Source organism: Halichoerus grypus, chromosome 5 (genome assembly GCF_964656455.1).
Source record: "Halichoerus grypus chromosome 5, mHalGry1.hap1.1, whole genome shotgun sequence".
Classification (NCBI taxonomy): domain Eukaryota; kingdom Metazoa; phylum Chordata; class Mammalia; order Carnivora; family Phocidae; genus Halichoerus; species Halichoerus grypus.
The window spans coordinates 97240008-97258136 of record NC_135716.1 but is presented as its reverse complement, the minus strand read 5'-3'; the positions used below and the strand labels follow the sequence as shown (position 1 = coordinate 97258136).

The window sequence follows — 18129 nt, the reverse complement described above, 5'->3', positions numbered from 1 at the left end:
AAATGTGATTGCTCGTTTGATGGGATGTTATGTGAATTTCACCTCAACAGAAAAAAACAAGCGAGGAGCAACAAGCCGTCTCCGTTTTCTTACTGGTGAAAAGAGGCTAATGGGAGATGGTAGGGAGCGAAAGAGCATGTGCAGAGGGGCTCGCCTTCAGCTAGTCAAAAAGGACAGCCACTGTCCTCCGAGTGCCACTTGCTAGGGTCGCAACCAGAGAGGCCGCATCTCCCTGCCAACCCTGGGGTGCGGGGTGGGGGGCATCGGTGGTGAGGCTTACGTACCTGGGCAGAGAACCCGAAAACCCCAAAGAGCAGCAGTTTCGAGGTGGCGCCTAAAGGGCTGTCCCCGTCGTGCGGACCCAGGCGCGCCCCTCCCCGGAGCGGTCCCGCAGGTGGCGGCGCGGAGAACCGAGCAGCCCGGCGGTCCTGGCGAGGCCCGCACTGTTGCGGGCCCGCAGGGCTGAAGCGGGGCCTTTCCCCGCCGGGGAGCTGCACGTTCGGCCACCAGGGGGCGCTGCTGGAGCCGTCCTGCCCGGGAATGGGGCGACGACTTCGGCCTTCCAGAGGACTAATGACTTAAACTTGCAACCTCCTGGTAACCGTGCAGCCTACTAAACGTGGGATGTGTTGGGGTTCCCCAGCCTTCACGCGCCGCTTACCCGAAGCTAGACGATCCCTCAAGGCTTCCTCTTCCCATCCTTCTCTGGCCTGCACCCCGTCCAGAGTAAAGGGGTTACTGCACCTTCTGTGGCGAAGGGGGTGAGCTCAGAGGGGAGAGCAGACATTTCTGGGCCCAGCCACTCCCAACTACTGCACCAATGGCCTTGCCTCCGCCTTCAGGGCCCGGCCAGTGCCAGATGCAGGCCCAGCGTGAGAAGGCTCCGACCCAGCAGCTGGGGGTGGGGGGTGGGGGTTGGTCTCCTAGCTGAAGGTTCAGGGACCTGGGGATCGGGTGTGTGTCCTGACCCCTCCATGCTATGAAGCCACACCTTTCCTTCTCTCCCAACCCCTTGGGCATGAGCCCACATGACCTCTGCTTCATGTTTAATGGGGCACTTCTCAGCCAGGCTGGGGTCAGCCTGGAATCTCAGATTGCCCAATGAGACCCCAGATCTCTTGGCCCTTCCTCTGGGGCAGTCCCCAACCCCTGATGCTCCGCCAGGGACCGAGCCTCTTGAACCACACCACCAGTACCACCACCATCCCGGCTGCTCGGAGATCCCTGCTTCTCCCCTGCTCCAGGTCAGACCTCCGGAATGCACACGAGGCCATCGCCAGGGTCCTGGGTCCCAGCCTAGACCCTGCTTTGTGCTCCTGCCAGATCCAGCTCATTGCCTTGCCCACCTGGCCCCACCCTTCCTCTGCATACTTGCTTTGTATTTCTTTGTATTCAGAATGCCACTAATCTTCTCAAGTTATCCAAAAGCCCAGAAGTTTAATACAAGGGGCCTCTTGCAACTCAGTGAAGTTTTTGACCCCTGGGGGCACTGTTCTGAAGCTTTCCAGCACATTCTTTCTAGTTTATGGTCTCTCTCTGGCATATCTGTTGCCGTGTTTACACCTCTTGAAGTGTTTATAAGATCTACATCAACACTGGAATATTCTAGCCTTGAGAAGTTGAGTTTCTTGCCGATAATGAATACAAAGGACACAAAGCCATCTAAGAAACATCCACTGTGCTTGGCGTGTGAGGGCCTCTTAGCATACTTGCCAAGTCTGTCTAGTGTCAGCTCCCACGGGGTTTGGAAACAAGTCTTGGATTGTTGTTGGATCCTTCCATCCTGTGGTTTCACCCTGCAGCCGGTTCGAGGCAGTGGTGTCCTGGGTCCAAATGTTCCTTGGTGACTAGCTGCGTGTCCTCGGGCGGGTTACTTCATTTCTCTGGGCCTCAGCTTCCTCATCTATAAAATGGGGGGAAGAAATATGTAAAGTGCTCTTTCCTAAACAACTTGGTCACACTTAAACTGGCCGCCAGGAAGTCATCACTCCTCGAGGCGTCCAGAAGCAGAGGCCTGGGGAAGGGCACAGCCCAGGGTGCCGGGGGGAGGGGCTGCCACCTGGTGCTACGTTCCTGCACCCTCAGGCAAAAAGCGGGAGCGAGACCGTTTCCAACCTCTGCGGGTTTGAGGAGCGGAGCCCTCTGTCTGGGCGGAGGCAGTGTTGTTCTCAGAGGTATTAGGTGTAAGGCCCACAGCCAAGTGTGGGATCAAATCTCAGAGAACAACAGAGCTTGGATGAGAACCCGCACGCCCAGATATGCGGACAGCCGCCGGGGTCCTGCAGCTGGAGGACAGCAGAGCCGGGCGTGGGCGGAAGAGGGCGCACATTTATTGAACATTTACTGTGTGCAAGGCCCTGCTTCTAAGTGCTTCTCGCGTCTTAGCAGATTTAATCCCCCAAACAACTCCCACTGAATGAAAGCTCCGTAAAGTCTGAACTTCGTCGATTTTGGTCACTGCTGAATTTCACAAGAGTGCCAAGCACATTAAATAGATGCCTGGTAAAAATCTGGAGAATGAACAAACCCTATGAGGCACGTCTGTACTACGGTGATGGTAAAGGGCAGTAAATGCCCTTTAGGGTAAATGCCTTGGATGCTAAAGGGCAAAGGCAGGATTCGAACTCAGGCCATGGCGAGAGGCTGCCTCCAGATTTCCCCTCTTCCTCCCGCCTGTTCTCACCGAATGTTGGACCAGTTTCTTTTCCTTCTTGTGATCTGTTGGCTCGGAGTTCTTCCTACCTCGGCTGTCTGTAGACATTTGTAGAACTCAGACAAAATACCTTTGGGGCACTCAGCTCCACCCGCTATCGATCTCCCAATTTCACAGAGTATAGCAATAAAGGGTCTGGTTTACAAGTACTTCAGACTCTAGTTTTTCAGGACGCCAGGGTGTTGAAGGGAACTCGACTTCCTGGGGCTGAAGCCTTTACACACAGTCGGAAGTCCTTCTGGACTGTTCCACATGTTTTGTGCGGATGTGAGAAATGGAGGTGATGGTGTCTGAATATGCTCTTCCCAAGGGGTCACCCGTTTGAGAAGAAACTTGGACTGAAATAAAGAAGGACAAGCCGGGAGGCGAGCAGCCACCAGTGTGGCTGGGTCTCTGCCTCAGTTCAGGTCCTCTTCTGCTCTCTGCTCCCCCCATGCCCCCTCCCCTTCTCCCCTCTCCTCCCCCTCCACCTACTTCTCACTATTTCCCCTCCCACCTCACCCCCAGAGGCTCATTTCCCCATTCTAGACCTGGAGGGCTCGGGGCGTGCCTGGCCCAGCCCGGGAGCTGTCTCCAGTCTGAGGCTCTCCGCGCTCGCTGCCCATCGGCCCCACTGCTAGGGCTGGAGAGAGGTACATGCAAGGGCCCTGTAGCACCATCCACCTGTGATGCGAATGCAGCAGGTGCGGCCGGAGTGCAGGACTCCGCAGTAACAGCCTCCACCCACCAGTGGTTCTGATGCACAGCCTTTGTTTCAGGCTGGTCTTCGATGTTGCTGGCTTTCCTTAATTTGGGGCTGTATGAAGAAGAAAGAAAAGGACGTATCTCGAATCATAGCGCCGATACTGTGGAGAGAACCAACGCACTCAGGAGGCCTACTGGGGATTCTGCCCTCCAGCTTCACTGAGATATCACTGACATATAACATTGGGGAGTTTTAAGGTGTACAACGTGATGGTCTGATACAGATCTATATTGTGAAACGGTTGCCACAATAAGGTGAATTAACACCGCCACTGTCTCACATAGTTACCATTTTTTCTGTGTGTGCTGAGAACATTTTTTTTATTTGAGAGAAAAAGAGAGAGAGAGAGAGAAGGGGAGGAGCAGAAGGAGAAGGAGAAGCAGAATTCACGCCGAATGTGGAGCCTGATGTGGGGCTCAGTCTCATGACCCTGAGATCAGGACCTGAGCCAAAATCAAGAGTCAGACACTTAACTGACTGAGGCACCCAGGTGTCCCCTGGTGACATTTAAGATCCACTCTCTTAGCAATTTTTTTCAAAATGTTTATTTGTTCATTTATTCAAGTAGGTTCTACACCTAGTGTGGAACCCGATGTGGGGCTTGAACTCACAACCCTGAGATCAAGACCTGAGCCGAGATCAAGAGTTAGATGCTCCACTGACTGAGCCATCCAGGTGCCCCAACAGAGGTTATTTTTAACCGTCATAGACAAATCCCTGATTTGGGAAATTGGAAAGTGGAAAAATTCAGAAGTGGGAAAAGTTGCATAGGGATGAATTTTGTGCTCTCAGAATGGCTGATGTGTAACACCAAATACTTTTAAATGGAGTTTAGTAAAGATGCTTCATGATATTACTCATAATAGCAGGGATACACGAGCAACAATATTAAGCCAGCATCGGTGGGGTGCTATAGAAGTATTGCCAAGGATATTTTTAAGACACGTCACGCTGTTGACGATGTCTTAAAATGTCCTGTCACGGTAGGATGTGGACAAGAACCAAAGTCTCGAGAGCCCTTCATACTTGCAGATGGACTTTATGCAGTTGCCTCTTGCAATGGATTATAAATGTTTGGATTATTTTCTGTTTTCTTCTCAGAGAAGATTAAAGATTTTCCTTGCCAGGGAGCTACGGTTCTAACTGTAGCCAAAAAAAAAAAAAAAAAATTTGCTTGATTTTTATCTCCCACCCTGGGAAATTCCCACTTGTCTCTCTAATAAGGACAGACACTCATTTTACTGGTACTGTAATTAAGGAACTCTCTAAAGTTTGCCTTTTACCCCAAAACTTTTGCCAGTCTTGTTATCCACAGTAGGGAGAATAGAACTAGTGGAATCCTAAAAGCTGAAATTAATGAAGCTTCCTTAAACTCCCATGGCCTAAAATATTACATTAGCTTTAATGTGTATAAGATCAACCCCCTCCGGGACTCAAAGGTTATATTCTTATAAATTAATAAGAGGTTGGTCCATTTGTTTGAAAATCCCGCCCCCCCAATCTTAGATTCTATCCTATTACAAGATATGATTGAAATATGATTACATTCTACAAGGGACTCATACAATAACTCTAGCTTTATCATTAACAAGTCTGAGCTGCCTTTCCAAACCACTCACCTATGATCAACAGCAGGAGATTCAGTGTTCTAGAAAAGACACCTGAAGTAAACTGACCTTGAGCTTCGATGAAAAGGATCTTACGTATCCTGTTAACTGACCCAACATTAGAATTGTAAAGTATTGATCCTTAGGTTAATATTTACCAGCTCAAAAAATAATACAACACTTCCTCCTGAGTGGACTGGACATCCATTCTATTGGAAATCTTAAACTGAGATTCTTAGGAATTTTCTAGAAGATGCTACTTCAGAAGTGAACAGCTTCTGCTCAAGACTTTGGTTTGAGATTAATTCTGATTCAATTTATTTCAATTCAAAAACAATTCACATCAGTCCTATTAAAAAGAGGATAACTTAATTACGTTGCTTCCATGAAAAGGAAATCAGCACTTTACCTTTTGGCGTGGAGACCTATTACCGGGACTAATAGTCATTTTGTTCCTGTTAATTGCCTATCTTACATTTGGCCAATGTCTCATGCCCTTAAATGTTACTGCACTGTCACACTGATAGTTCAACATCTCATCCTATCACTGAAGGAGATTAAGATGAGCTCTGGTTTAACTATAAACTATGCTCCATGCACACTCTTCTGACCTCAGGAAAATGTCAGCATCGGGAGAAATCTGGATTTCATGAATTAATGTCTTGGGGTCTGACTTTGTCACTGGCCCAAAGGTGGGGTGGGGGACTGAGAAAGAAAGAAAGTAGCCCCTGATGTCTCAGAAGAGTGTGCATGGAGTGTAGACCTCAGTTGCAAGCTGCTCAGATCCAGCAGGACCCCGTTCTCCTCTTGTTTGTTTATTTATTTTTAAAAATTAAAGTATAGTCGGGGGGGGGGCGCCTGGGTGGCTCAGTCGTTAAGCGTCTGCCTTCGGCTCAGGTCATGATCCCAGGGTCCTGGGATCGAGCCCGCATCGGGCTCCCTGCACAGTGGGGAGTCTGCTTCTCCCTCTCCCACTCCCCCTGCTTGTGTTCCCTCTCTCGCTGTGTCTCTCTGTTAAATAAATAAATAAAATCTTAAAAAAAAAAAAGAATCAATAGAACTTAAAAAAAATTACAGTATAGTCAACATACAAGATTATACCAGTCTCAGGCATATAACATAGAGATCTGACATTTGATACACATCAGGAAATGCTCACCTTGAGAAGCATAGGTACCAACTGTCACCATATGTTATTACAATGTTACTGACCGTATTCCCTATGCTGTACTTTTCATTCCCGTGACACATTTATTTGATAACTGGAATTTGTATCTCTTCATTCTGTTCCCTTACTGGACAAGTCATCCCACAGAATAACAACCTCCCAGTTACTCTGAGACCATGATAAAACAAAACAAGACCACTTTATGATTTTACCTAATCACAAACAAAAGGGCACTGTGACAAAATACTCAAGCACAGACTTCTCCCCAACTTTCTGACAGCATCCAATCTAGAGTGAGCCCCCCCCGGGCCCCCCCCTTCCTGGGGCCCTCCCCCACATCACCCAAGCAAAACCGGCATCCTCTGATGACGTGTTTCTCACGCTTTCTTCCTGAGACACTCTGGTTCTCTGTGTGGCTTCAAGGACCAATAAACCCAACTTCCTACTCCTCCGTGTTCCTGGTGGTCTTCTCCCGATGCTGAGCTTTGGTCGGAGGGCAGTGACAGTGTCCATCACGGTCATTTAAAATTCTCGGCCCAGATATTAAAGCAATGCTGTGCCTGATGGTGAATGTTGTTCAGGTTGTTGCTTTCTTTTACAATAATTGTACTTCTCAGATGCCCATGACTGTCTCTCTCCTACTCTGGTCTCTCTCTCTCCCTCTCTCTTTTTTTTTTCCCCAAGAGTCTTATAAAAAGATATACAAAATTGTAGAAAGTGAGTTAATCAGAGGAAAAAATGAAATAAAAAGATAAGAAACAGCACTGAGTCAGAGGCCAGATTCACACAGAGTGAACATCATGAGATCCTGTATTCTTTCCAGATGACAGAATTTGGCTGTGACTTGCCTAGAACTCAAGGTGAGAATGAAGTACAATTTGTTAGGCAATTCTGGGCCTATAAAAAATAAAAATAAAAAAACGAACCAGTGGCTCGGGGAAAGCCACCCTCTTCCAGGAATGACCCCTTAGAAGAATGTTTCCTACAAGATCCCATTAAATGTAATGAATACCACACATATTATCCACAAGGGAAAACCCAATGACAGGTTTCAAGGGACTATCTTTTGCAACATCCTTCTAAGGAAGCGTTTTAGGATCCGCCACAATAAGGACCGCCCCCCTTCCTGGGCCAGGCTGTAGACATCACAGGGCTCCCTGCCACAAAGTGCTCTGCCCCCCGCTCCCCTTCACTGCCCTCTCTGCCCTGCTGACCCGCCCTCTCCTGAAGGAGCCCTACTTCTGGTGCGTGGATGATCCCGGGCTGGCTCCATCCGTCCATGCGTGCGGCGTTTTGAAGAAGGCCCGTTACCTGTTTCCGGTTACCTGGAACCCCGTGGGGTGCTGGCTGAGGCGGAGGACCTAGTGCTTTCCTCAGGACAGGCCCTGTGTCACCTGCAGGTGACAGCCAGTCAAGATTCCCTTCCTTCTTCCTGGCCCCAGAGCTACAGCTTTCTCCAGCTTCTCTGATGGGAACCCAAGAAGAGCAAGGGGGACTTAAAACACTTGAGGGTCTTTCTTTGTCAAAGATCTATAATAAATAATCTGGGAAGGGACGCACAGGTATTGGAGTACCTTTTGTAAGAGCAATCAACGGTAGCCCGGGGCTCTTCATCCCTTCTGCCAGCTGGCTTTGGAGAGATGTCAGAGAGGCTCAAGGCTCAAGTCCCATAAAAGGGATTTTCCCCAGGGTCTCCCAACACAGCAGGCAGGTGTCAAAATGCCGGAGCTCTGCTCTGTTAAAGTCATCCTCTGAAGGGTTGTGTTATCTTATCACAATTTTTTTTTTTTTTAACTGTGGTCTAAAGACGCTCTTTCTGAAAGGCTGTTTTAACCCGAGGTTACAACTTCGGGTATCTAAAGGAATGAAGAGACTGCAGAAATAAATAATATCAGGACTATCATTCCTTGCAGCTGAGCATTTGCTGAGCGTTTGCGTGGAGTGTCGAGTTTAGATTCGCATCTTCTGGCTGAATCCTGGAGCGCGGCTAGGAGGGGCATCTGCCACGTCAACCGGGCACGCAGGGGACCCACGTGGCGAGCTTTTGAAACTACAGAGGCCACCGTGCGCTTCGGGCTCCGATGGCATTAGTCTGTGACAGGCTTCGGGCATCGGTATGGTTGAAAAAGTTCTCCAGATGATTCTAACATGCAGAAGAGCTGAAAAGTTACTGCTTCAAAGTCACCAGAGCTGCGGAAAGGCTGATGATTTTTTTTTTTAATAAGAGTTAAGCAACCCACCCGGGGTACATGCCTAAAGAGCCAGCCAGGGATTGTCCGTGTCTCTCTGATACAGTTTCCATCTTCTTGTTCTTAGCCTAATCCATCTAAACAGCAGCTTTCTGTCTTCATTTATGGTGTAATCAGGTATGACTCTTTAGGGCTTGTAGATCTGTCACTTGATCTGAATAGGCACCTTGTGAAATATGGTAGGTAGTAGAATCCTTATTTTCCAGGGGGAAGGAAGTCTCCTTTATTCAGTGTGAAGGGATTGAGCAAGCAGCCACTAGGTATGGGCAAGGGATGGGGCAGAGACCCCTCCCTGATGGTACATGTGACACAGCATACTGGCACTACCTTGGATCGGTGTCCCTGAGACCACGGTGGCCGTGTGGCTCATGAAAGGAACCAGGGTTGTCCCGTGGCTGTGCTGGAGCGTTCTTCTAGACCTTCCATACACTTCGCATAACAAAATATTAATGTGCAACAAGTCTGCGCTGAGAAACAGACTGTGACAGAAAAGCCGTCTCAGAGGACAAAAGCATACTGACTTTTCCATCAGTTGCAAGATGAGCGATTATTTTATGGACAAATAAGAAATGTAAAAAACCCTACCGTGTAACTACAATGCACTGTGGATTGTAAGACATCCTGATTCTGAAGTCACTTGATTTGATGATGTTAGTGTTAGAATGTGGGGGGACAGTGCATCTTAGGGTCGATGTGCTATGTCCTCTTTTTATGCTCCGTAAAGAATCCATATTTTCCCAGGGCCCAGTAGCCCGGAGTTAAACTCCAAGTACCTGAATTTTATGAGCCTTGTTCCTCCTCATCTCTGTTATTCCCGGAGTCTCCACAACAACCCAGGGCTCCCTCGCAGCACCAACATACCAGGTGGCTCCTTGTTGATCTCCTCATGCTCTTGATGGTTGATCTAGACCAACACCTAGTGGAAATATGCTGGCCATATATGTCTAATTTTAAGTGTTCTAGTAGCCACATTAACAAGTACAAAGAGAAAAGAAAGTAACTTTAGTAATGTGTTTTATTTAACCCAATATATCCAAAATAGTATAATTTTTGCATGTAAATCAATTTAAAAATTATTAATGAAATATTTTACAAGCTTCCCCCCTCCCCCACCCTTAAGTCTTTGAAATGCGAGGTCCATTTTATACTTAGAGCATATATCAATTTGGACCTACATTTTCACTGGAAATATTTGACTTGTATCTAGATCGCAAAACATTTACAGTTGAAAAGATGGATTCACATACCCAGCGTGTCCCAAACACACCTAAAAGTTTTTCAGTAACCAGACTGAGTATCAGTTTTAAAAATTAAACTCATTAAAATGAAATGAAATGACGAGTTGAGTTTGTCAGTTGCACCAGCCCCCTCTCAAGCTCTCTGTTGCCCACACATGGCTGGTGGATACCACCGGGCACAGCACATATTCTAAAGCACAGGTTTCTTGAGGGCTGGGATTTTACCTTTGCATTCTCAGAGTCAAACACAGAGCCCAGCGCACAGAGGTACTGAAATGTTTGTTGAATGAATGGCTAGTAGAATTGGGACTTTCAACAAAGGGATAATCAAGAGCATAGCAACATGTTTACAAGACACGGGGGGCCTGGATCCGTACAGCCCAGCTTCTCTGGCATAGACCTCCCTCGCCTAAATCCTTTTAAGATTCCAGAGAACCCTCCCTTTTTCTGTTTTCACATATCCACGAAGCCTTGCAATACCCTTTATACAAAGGGAAATGAGCCACAGGCCGAGCTCTGTCCCACTCACCTAGTTTGAAGTAGTCTCCTGCCTTCAAAGAAGAAAGTTGGCAGGCAGGACATGGTTGTCACAGATCACAGATCACAGAAGAACCTGAGAGGCCACCTTGGCCTCCCTGACCTACAGAAAAGTGCACGTGGGTGGGAAGCCAGGGTCAGGCTGGAATGCATGGACTAGACAGCTGAGGGTCTGCTAGGGACCAGCCTGTCTGTGGTCCTGTGGGGCGGCCTCCACCCTCCTGCTGACCATCCCCTCTGGCTGCCCTCTGTGCCAGTCAGAGAATCCCCCTTCCCCCTTCAGTCACATTCTGTGTGTGACACCGCCACACTCCCTTGTCACTGTCCTGGCCACGTGGGGACATCTAGCTGACTGGCAGGACATCTCTGGGGACTGCACCTCCTAACCCTGCCCTTTGCTGGGACTGGTTCTGGATTTAGAGTCACAGTTCCCGTCCTAACGGTCATTGGTTGATTTCCACTTGAGCTAAGAGGTCTCAGCCACGTGACTGAAGGGCTGGGGCCTCCACAGGCCATGAAGGAAACACTGAGGCCACAGTTCCTTTTCTCTGGCCCTTGTCCTGGGCGATAGTCCCCACCCACGGATAATGTGTTCTCCAAGGCTCGTCCTGGGAGGAATTTTCAGAGTGGCCTGAGTCCTGGGCTTCCCGGGACAGGCGCTGCTTTAAACTCCCGATTGGAGGGACACCGCTGTTTGGCTTTAACTGGGCAGCCAGAGGCTCCCCGCGTCCCTGGGATCTGGACAGCGCAGCGGCGAGGCGGAGTGATGCCCAGGGAGAAGAGGAGGGAGAAGGGTGTGCGCTTTCTGTGATCCAGGCTCGTCTCCGAGCGCCCCGCCAGCTCCCAGACGGGGAGACAGACTCTGCACGAGGCGGGGAGCCGTGGGCTGGCGGGGAGCCAGGGGCGCCCGAAGCCAGGAGGCCATCCCCCAGGACGCCGCTTCTGCACCGCCCCCCCCCCCCCCCCGGCTGCGGGACAGACCGCGTTTTTGGGCGCTTCGCTTCCGCTCCGAGCCTCGGGTAGTGGAAGCTGGCCGGGGCGGGGCACAGGCGGGGCCTAGGGGCGCAATCAGGCCCCGTCCCGGCCCCGCCCCCACAGGGGATGAACTTGGAGCCCAGTTCTGCCTACGCCTTACCCTAAGACCGAAACGCTCGCTGACCATGGCCATGATCTTGGGTTACTGGGATATCCGCGGGGTGAGCGAGGGGGCCGCCAGGCTGGGTGGGAAGGAGACGCACAGGGGCAGGAAATGCTGCGCGGTAGACACCAATACTACCAGAATGTTCCTGCTCAGGGCTGGGTGCAGTTCAAACCTTTCCAGCAGTCTGTCCTTCTCAGGTGGGCGTGTTTCTGAGTGTGTGTGTGAGGGGTGGGGGGGTGGGGAGCCGGGGGTTGCGGAGGATTGCGAGTGGGTGCCAATGCGTGTGTCTGGGGGTCTGTGAGGTTACGTGCTGCAGAGAAAGGCACCAACTCAGGACTTCCATTTCTGACCTCCGACTTTGGCATCTCTCCCAGCTGGCTCACGCCATCCGCCTGCTCCTGGAGTACACAGACTCACACTATGAGGAAAAGAAGTACGCGATGGGGGACGGTAAGGGCATCTGGTCACTTTCCGACTTTTGCCCTATTCCTGCTGATCTGGTACCGAGCTACCCTTGCCCTGGCCGCGTGCTGCTCCCTCTGCCGCCCTCCACCAGCTGGAGTAGGGCCTGCCCTTCCCTAACTCCTTCCAGGTGCAGCTGGCCTTACCAGGCAGGACATGAGGGGGGTTGCTGGACCCCCTGTTTCAGTAATTGGGATGGGTTCCCCTTAGGGCTTGGGTAAACGTTTTGTAAGCTTACTCATGCAGGTTCCAGAGTCTTACAAGCGTTCTTTGCCCCCAAACCTGGAATGTGAGACTTAGTGTTCCAGATTCCAGATCCACCTTTTGGGGAGCTTTGCCACTGATCCATGGTGGGTTCCCCACCCTGCCCCCGCCCCAGGCCCAATGAGAGTGGGCTCTGGGGAGGTGTGTTTCACTCCATCTTCTCCACCACAGCTCCCAACTATGACAGAAGCCAGTGGCTGAATGAAAAATTCAAGCTGGACCTGGACTTCCCCAATGTAGGTGCAAGGGATGGGGGTGATGTGGGGGCAAGTGAGAGGGGTGAGTACTCCACCTGCTTTCCCAGCTCAGAGGTTACAGGATTTGCTGCCTTCTGCTCAGCCTCTCAGCTTCCTGGTTCTTGTGCCCTTCTTCAAGGGCGAGGGTGCCGGGGGAGGCCTGTGGCCTACCCACCTGCCCCTGTTGCCCTTACAGCTGCCCTACTTAATTGATGGGGCTCACAAGATCACCCAGAGCAACGCCATCCTTCGCTACATTGCTCGCAAACACAACCTATGTGAGTGGGGCTGGGGGCGGGATGCAGGGGAACAGTGGCGTGCCCCCTGCGCTTGCCTGGGGTGGGATGCTGAGGGTGAGTCTCTGCTGTGTGGGCTGTAGGTGGGGAGACAGAAGAGGAGAAGTGTCGCATGGACATTTTGGAGAATGAGGTTATGGACACCCGCCTATACTTTGCCAGGATGTGCTACAACCCTGACTTTGTGAGTCACCTCCCTGGGGGCTGGGATGGACAGGGTTTGACGGCGGACTGGACTCTTGTGTGCCATCTACACGGGGTCTTGTTTGTCATTTGAACCCCAAGGAGCAACTGATTCTCCAAGCCACTCCCTATACTTTCACCAGCGTGGCCGTTATAATTCAATGCATCAGATGAACACTCTGACTCAGTTCCTTCTAACCTTAGGGTAGAGTCCAGTCCCCAGGGTGGAAATTCAGTTCCCGGACAGTATGCTTACCTTGTTTGCTCAGCACAGTCGTCCTGACACCCCGAGGCCTGAGCACTCTGTCCAGCAGGCAGCACAGGGACAGACATGGGGCTTTGTACCTCCTTCTCCTTCCGCTCTGTCTCTCAAATTCTACATCTTTCCAGGAAAGCTCAAGTGATGCTGCTATCTGTCCGCCACCAGGTAGAACTTAGGACTTCTTTCCCCAGGCTGTTTCCATTGTGTGCTTCTTTGCTTCTGCCTGCCATCTGCGTCCAGAGCTCTGCCGGGTTCTCACAGCCCTCCTGGGTCTGAGCTCTGGGAGGGGGCTTGGAGATGAGTGGTGACAGATTCAGGGACAGCGAGGTGGTGTTCTCTGCCTTCCCACAGCCTCTCACAGATGGGAGGCGGGACCCAGTAGGAGTCTGCTGAACACAGCTTGGATAAATCATTGCCTGGGCAATGACCCCCCCCCCCTCCAGTGGGGGGACGTGGCTGCTCGCCCCTTGGCAGCTGGGGGTCATGCACTGCCCGGAGGAGACCTGCCTCTCTGCCCAGGGAGTCTGAGCCTGAGGCTGGTGATGGCTGTTCTGTGCCTCAGGAGAAACTGAAGCCTGGGTACCTGGAGGGACTCCCTGACAAGATGAAGCTCTACTCACAGTTTCTGGGGAAGAGGCCTTGGTTTGCAGGGGAGAAGGTAAGGGGAAGGCTTTGGGGGGTGGGAAGCTGTCATTTTCCCCAGGTTCAGAGTTACCTGCTCACTCCTCCTTTGCCTTTCTTTAGCTCACCTATGTGGATTTCCTGGCTTATGACATTCTTGATATACTTCGTATATTCGAGCCCAAGTGCCTGGATGCATTCCCAAACCTGAAGGAGTTCATGGCCCGCTTTGAGGTGATTTCCTTGTCCTCCTTACTATTTATATCTCTTTTGTCCTCCCTCCTTTTGCTGGATGCTTTCCTAGTCCTGTATGTAGAATAAAGAATAAGTAGCATTTATTGAGGTTTTGCTATATCACGATATGTGCTCAGGATCTTACATATTTGTGTCAAATCAAATCTTGACAACATTCCTACATGGTAGAAGAATTATCAGCTTATTTTTACTGGTAAGGAAACTGAGTCTGAAGGGATAAGTCATTCGCTGAAGTTCACAGAGCCAGTACTGTCTGTGCTGGGATCTGACTTAGCCTCTGGCTTCTGTAGGCAGCAGGCCATGGTTCTCTCTTTCATGGGCCAGAAGGAAGCTCAGTTGCTTTACTTGTCTGGGTCAAGCAGCTCAGGACCCCGTGGATGCGGCCGCAGTTCAGGAGCGTGCGTGGCGCTGGCGTTAGGAGAGCCGAGCCATGGTAGCGATGAGACTACGTAAGAAGGGCAGAGACGGCATTTCCTGGGGGTGCTCAGGCAGCTTTGCAGCAATCCGATCCCCGCCTGGGCCCGCCCTGAGATCCCCAGGAATGTCCTGGGTCCTGGGCTGTGAGTGCATGGGTGAGGGCGCCTGTGGAAGGAGTCTGTCCTGAGTGTCCTGTGGTGGGCACCTTCTTTACCTCCCTGTCTCCCTGCCCTTCTTCTTTCCCATTACCCGAGATTCTGTGTCAGAGTTGGGGCAGTCCATTTATTTTCAGTCCTATTGGCTGCTGGGATCTTCTCCCGGGTGTGAGGCACTGTGTCAGGCACAGTGGGGATGCCAGGGTGACCCGGCCCTGGAGCCACCGTCCTGGGGCTCAGAGCGCTTGGAGAACTAGAGGACCACCCAGCCGTGTGGTGTGTGTGGGGCCAGGTGGGTGCGGGAGGAGCACAGCCTGGACCTCCCCTGATGTCACTGGTCACCCTCAGTCCCTCGCTGGAGGCCAACGGACTGTGCTTTGTGAGCGATGTGGGGCTTTGAGGCATTTGTCCAACAGGATTTTCAAGCTGCAGTCTATTTCTCTTTCCCATTCTGCATCAAGAGATGTGCTTTTTGAGCTGGTTCTCATCAGCCCTGGTTGTGGGTCTGGGTGACTGGCCTTGGGGTTTATGCCATAGCTCCGGGGACTGGCTGGCAGGAGGGACAGAGGATGGCTGTGGGCTGCGGTGCGTGGCCCGCTGGGTGTAGGCAGTCCCAGGAACTTGGAGCCCTTTAGAACTCACTGGGCCCTCTGGGTCTTGGGAAAATGGTACTCAGACACCCCTGAGTGGCCTATGCCCTCTTGGCTGCAGCAGGCCTGGGGAGGAGGGAGTGGGTGCCCATGACACTGGGGACAGGTACCAGACCAAGCAGTTGGACTTTATCCCATGACATTGGGTTCATGTACTGGGCCAAGCAGTTGGACCTTTAGTAATTAGAGTCTGGCCTGGCCTGGCCTTCGTGCTCCCAGCCTCTCTCACTTCATGCAGCTTTTGCTGAGTCACTGGGTGAGGTCTGGCCTGTCCTGCAAGCTGCATGGCCACAATCTGAGCCTCCCTGTTCTGCTGGGGTTCCCTATATGGCAAACTCTGAGAAGCCAGGATGCTCCCTCTGCCAAAGGGGGATGTTTGTAAGACAGGGAGGGACAGGGCCTCCTGGAGGGGGGGGAGGAGGGAGGCCAGCCGGAAGAGCACAGCCCTGGCAAGAGAATGAGCTGCCCTCCAGCCCTTCCTACCTGCTAGCCCTGGGAGCCCGAGGTGGCCGCTGAAGCCCTTTGGGCCTCTGGTTCCCTTCTGCTGGGTGGTGAGAGGAAGACCCGTCTTGTAGGGTGGTTGGTGGGGTTTCTACGCCCGTATCATCGTCTCTGGGGGATCTAAAGCACCTGTACAGGTAGTCTCCACATCTTAGTCAGATGTCCCATTAGTTGCAGGAAGCTGGAGGAGGTGACTTTCCAGAGCAGGGACCGCAGGGAGACTGTGCTGTGTCTCAACGCTGGCCTCACAAGGCAGCGACCCGAACTTGGTGCACCTCAGTGGGGCTGCATGAATCCCACTGAGGCAGCAAACCCTGATGTTGGACTTTCTCTTTCCAACCTCAGGGCCTGAAGAAGATCTCTGCGTACACGAAGTCCAGCCGCTTCCTCCCAGCGCCTCTGTTTCTAAAGATGGCCGTGTGGGGCAGCAAGTAGGGCCTCCGCGGGCGGAGTGCCGGTGGGGAACCAGAGCTGTGCTTGCTCTGTCCCCCCAACAGCTGTCTTGCTTCTTTGTCCTTTGTTACATTCCTTTGTCCCCACGAAATACCTATGGGCGCCCTTTTCTCCCTCCCAACCCTGTCTTCATCCAGGCCCTTTGTCGTCAGCTCTCTACTTCAGCAAATTTCCTCCCCCACCAGTGTTATCCGTCCTGCACTAAAGCCAACCAGACCATTCCTCCCTGGGTGGTTGCTCCACCTGCGGGAGCTGGACTGGACTCCTGGCCTGGGGAGCCCTGCCGTGAGCTCCCCCAGGCTGCCCCGAAGCCCCGGAAGACCTGGAGTGCAGGCCCGGCTCCCCCAGGGTGGTCCCTGCCCAGCCCTGCCTGATCCCCAGTGAAGCCTTACTCACCCTGACCTGGCTTGTGTTCTTCCCTTCTGGCCTTTGGATTCAGGACTGAGCGTATCTGGGGACATGGAAGTTCCCTTTTCTGGTGTCCGTTGTACCAGCCCGGTGGATCGGGTTGTGTGTGTGGTGCCAAGAAAGGGGACGTGTAGGATTATAAGGATTCTTGCTTATTTCTATCTACTTCATAGACTTCTGTGCCTCAGCATGGGGTCTCTACGGAAAGAGGGGGGCCCTTCTGTGCCTAGGTCCCTCCTTAATGCAGCATTCCTGGAGTGCCTCCTGGAAGCTCACAGTAAGTACTGTGTCATGGTCCGGGGGCTCTCAGGGCTTGGGCAGTCCACTGATAGTGGTCACTCTTCCCTGGGTGCTCTCCCTGCTTTGGAAACCCTTCCTCCGTGCCCTTACAACTGTGCAAGGTGAAAGGAAATGTAATCACTTATGTTGAGGGGTTTTCAGAAGCAGCCAGGAGGCTATTAAGGAGATGGACCTTATGCACATCCTCATTAATGAAACCATGAACTTTGAACTGGGCCACATTGCAAATATTCCAAGGACTCTGCCCAAATACCTGCATCTTTCTTTGGAAATTCGTATAGGTAACATTTCAAGGGAGACACCCTGTTGGTTTTGACTGGGTATTCATACAAACTTTTTAAAGAGATGAGTGGTAGAGCTAATCCTTATCTGTAAGTTTTGAATTTATATTGTTTCTTCCCATGTATAAAACCATTTTTTCCCTACAAATAGTTTTGGTTTTGTTTTTTTTTTTTGCGTTGCGGGGAGCGTAAAGGAAAGCAGAATGTTTTATCATGATTTTTGCTTTAGCAACTTTGGGACAAATTAAAAGTCCTAAACTCTGGTGCCCGGGGCGGGGGGGGGGGGGGGCGGGGAGAAAAAAAAGGAGACCTTGCTCAGTAATGGCCTTAGCAAACCAATTATATTCAGCCGAGATTAGTTTTCTGCCACCAACACCAATTACAATTCTTTGTAAACAACAAATACAAATGTCTTCTTCTTCTTTTTTTTTTTTTTAAAGATTTTATTTAGAGAGAGAGAGAGAGCACAAGCAGGGGGAGCGGCAGGCAGAGGCAGAAGGAGAAGTAGACTCTCCGCTGAGCAGGGAGCCAGATGTGGGGCTCCATCCTAGGATCCTGGGATCATGACCTGAGCCGAAGGCAGCCGCTTAACCGACAATGTCTTCTTTTTGAAAGATTGATTTATTTATTTAAAAAAGAGAGAGAGAGAGAGAGAGTGCGCACAGTGTGAACATGCATGCAAGTGGGCGGAGGGGCCCAGGGGGAGGGAGAGGGGAAGCAGACTCCCCACTGAGCATGGTAGCTGTGACCACACAGGGCTCAGTCTCACCACTGTGAGATCATGACCTGAGCTGAAACCAAGAGCCAGATGCTTAACTGACTGAGCCACCCAAGCACCCCCATACAAATATCTTTTAAAACCTCTGGCTTTTGTTCCCTAGGGGAACACAATTTGCGTTGCTACCCACATCTGTGCTCCCTGAATTAAATTCTGAGACCCCAAATACATGCTTTTGTCTTATTTCAGCTCTGCCTCGTGGTCAACTT

At 51.3% G+C, this 18129-nt stretch overlaps 1 protein-coding gene and 1 long non-coding RNA gene across 2 annotated transcripts; one reads left to right on the top strand and one right to left on the bottom strand.

Annotated features, from left to right (window-relative positions):
- Positions 1 to 8149: 8149 nt before the first annotated feature.
- On the bottom strand, positions 8150 to 10906 carry LOC118546873 (uncharacterized). The gene is made up of 3 exons (XR_004922813.2): positions 10794 to 10906; positions 9730 to 9749; positions 8150 to 9441 (listed from the first exon to the last, which is right to left on the bottom strand). It is a non-coding gene; the product is annotated as an uncharacterized LOC118546873 (long non-coding RNA).
- Positions 10907 to 11277: 371 nt separating this feature from the next.
- Positions 11278 to 17290, top strand: LOC118546871 (glutathione S-transferase Mu 1-like). The gene is made up of 8 exons (XM_036109868.2): positions 11278 to 11453; positions 11773 to 11848; positions 12296 to 12360; positions 12557 to 12638; positions 12740 to 12840; positions 13664 to 13759; positions 13846 to 13956; positions 16046 to 17290. Exons 1-8 carry the CDS (start codon positions 11418 to 11420, stop codon positions 16133 to 16135), a joined length of 657 nt encoding a protein of 218 aa, XP_035965761.1. The 5' UTR covers positions 11278 to 11417; the 3' UTR covers positions 16136 to 17290.
- The last annotated feature ends 839 nt before the right edge of the window (positions 17291 to 18129 follow it).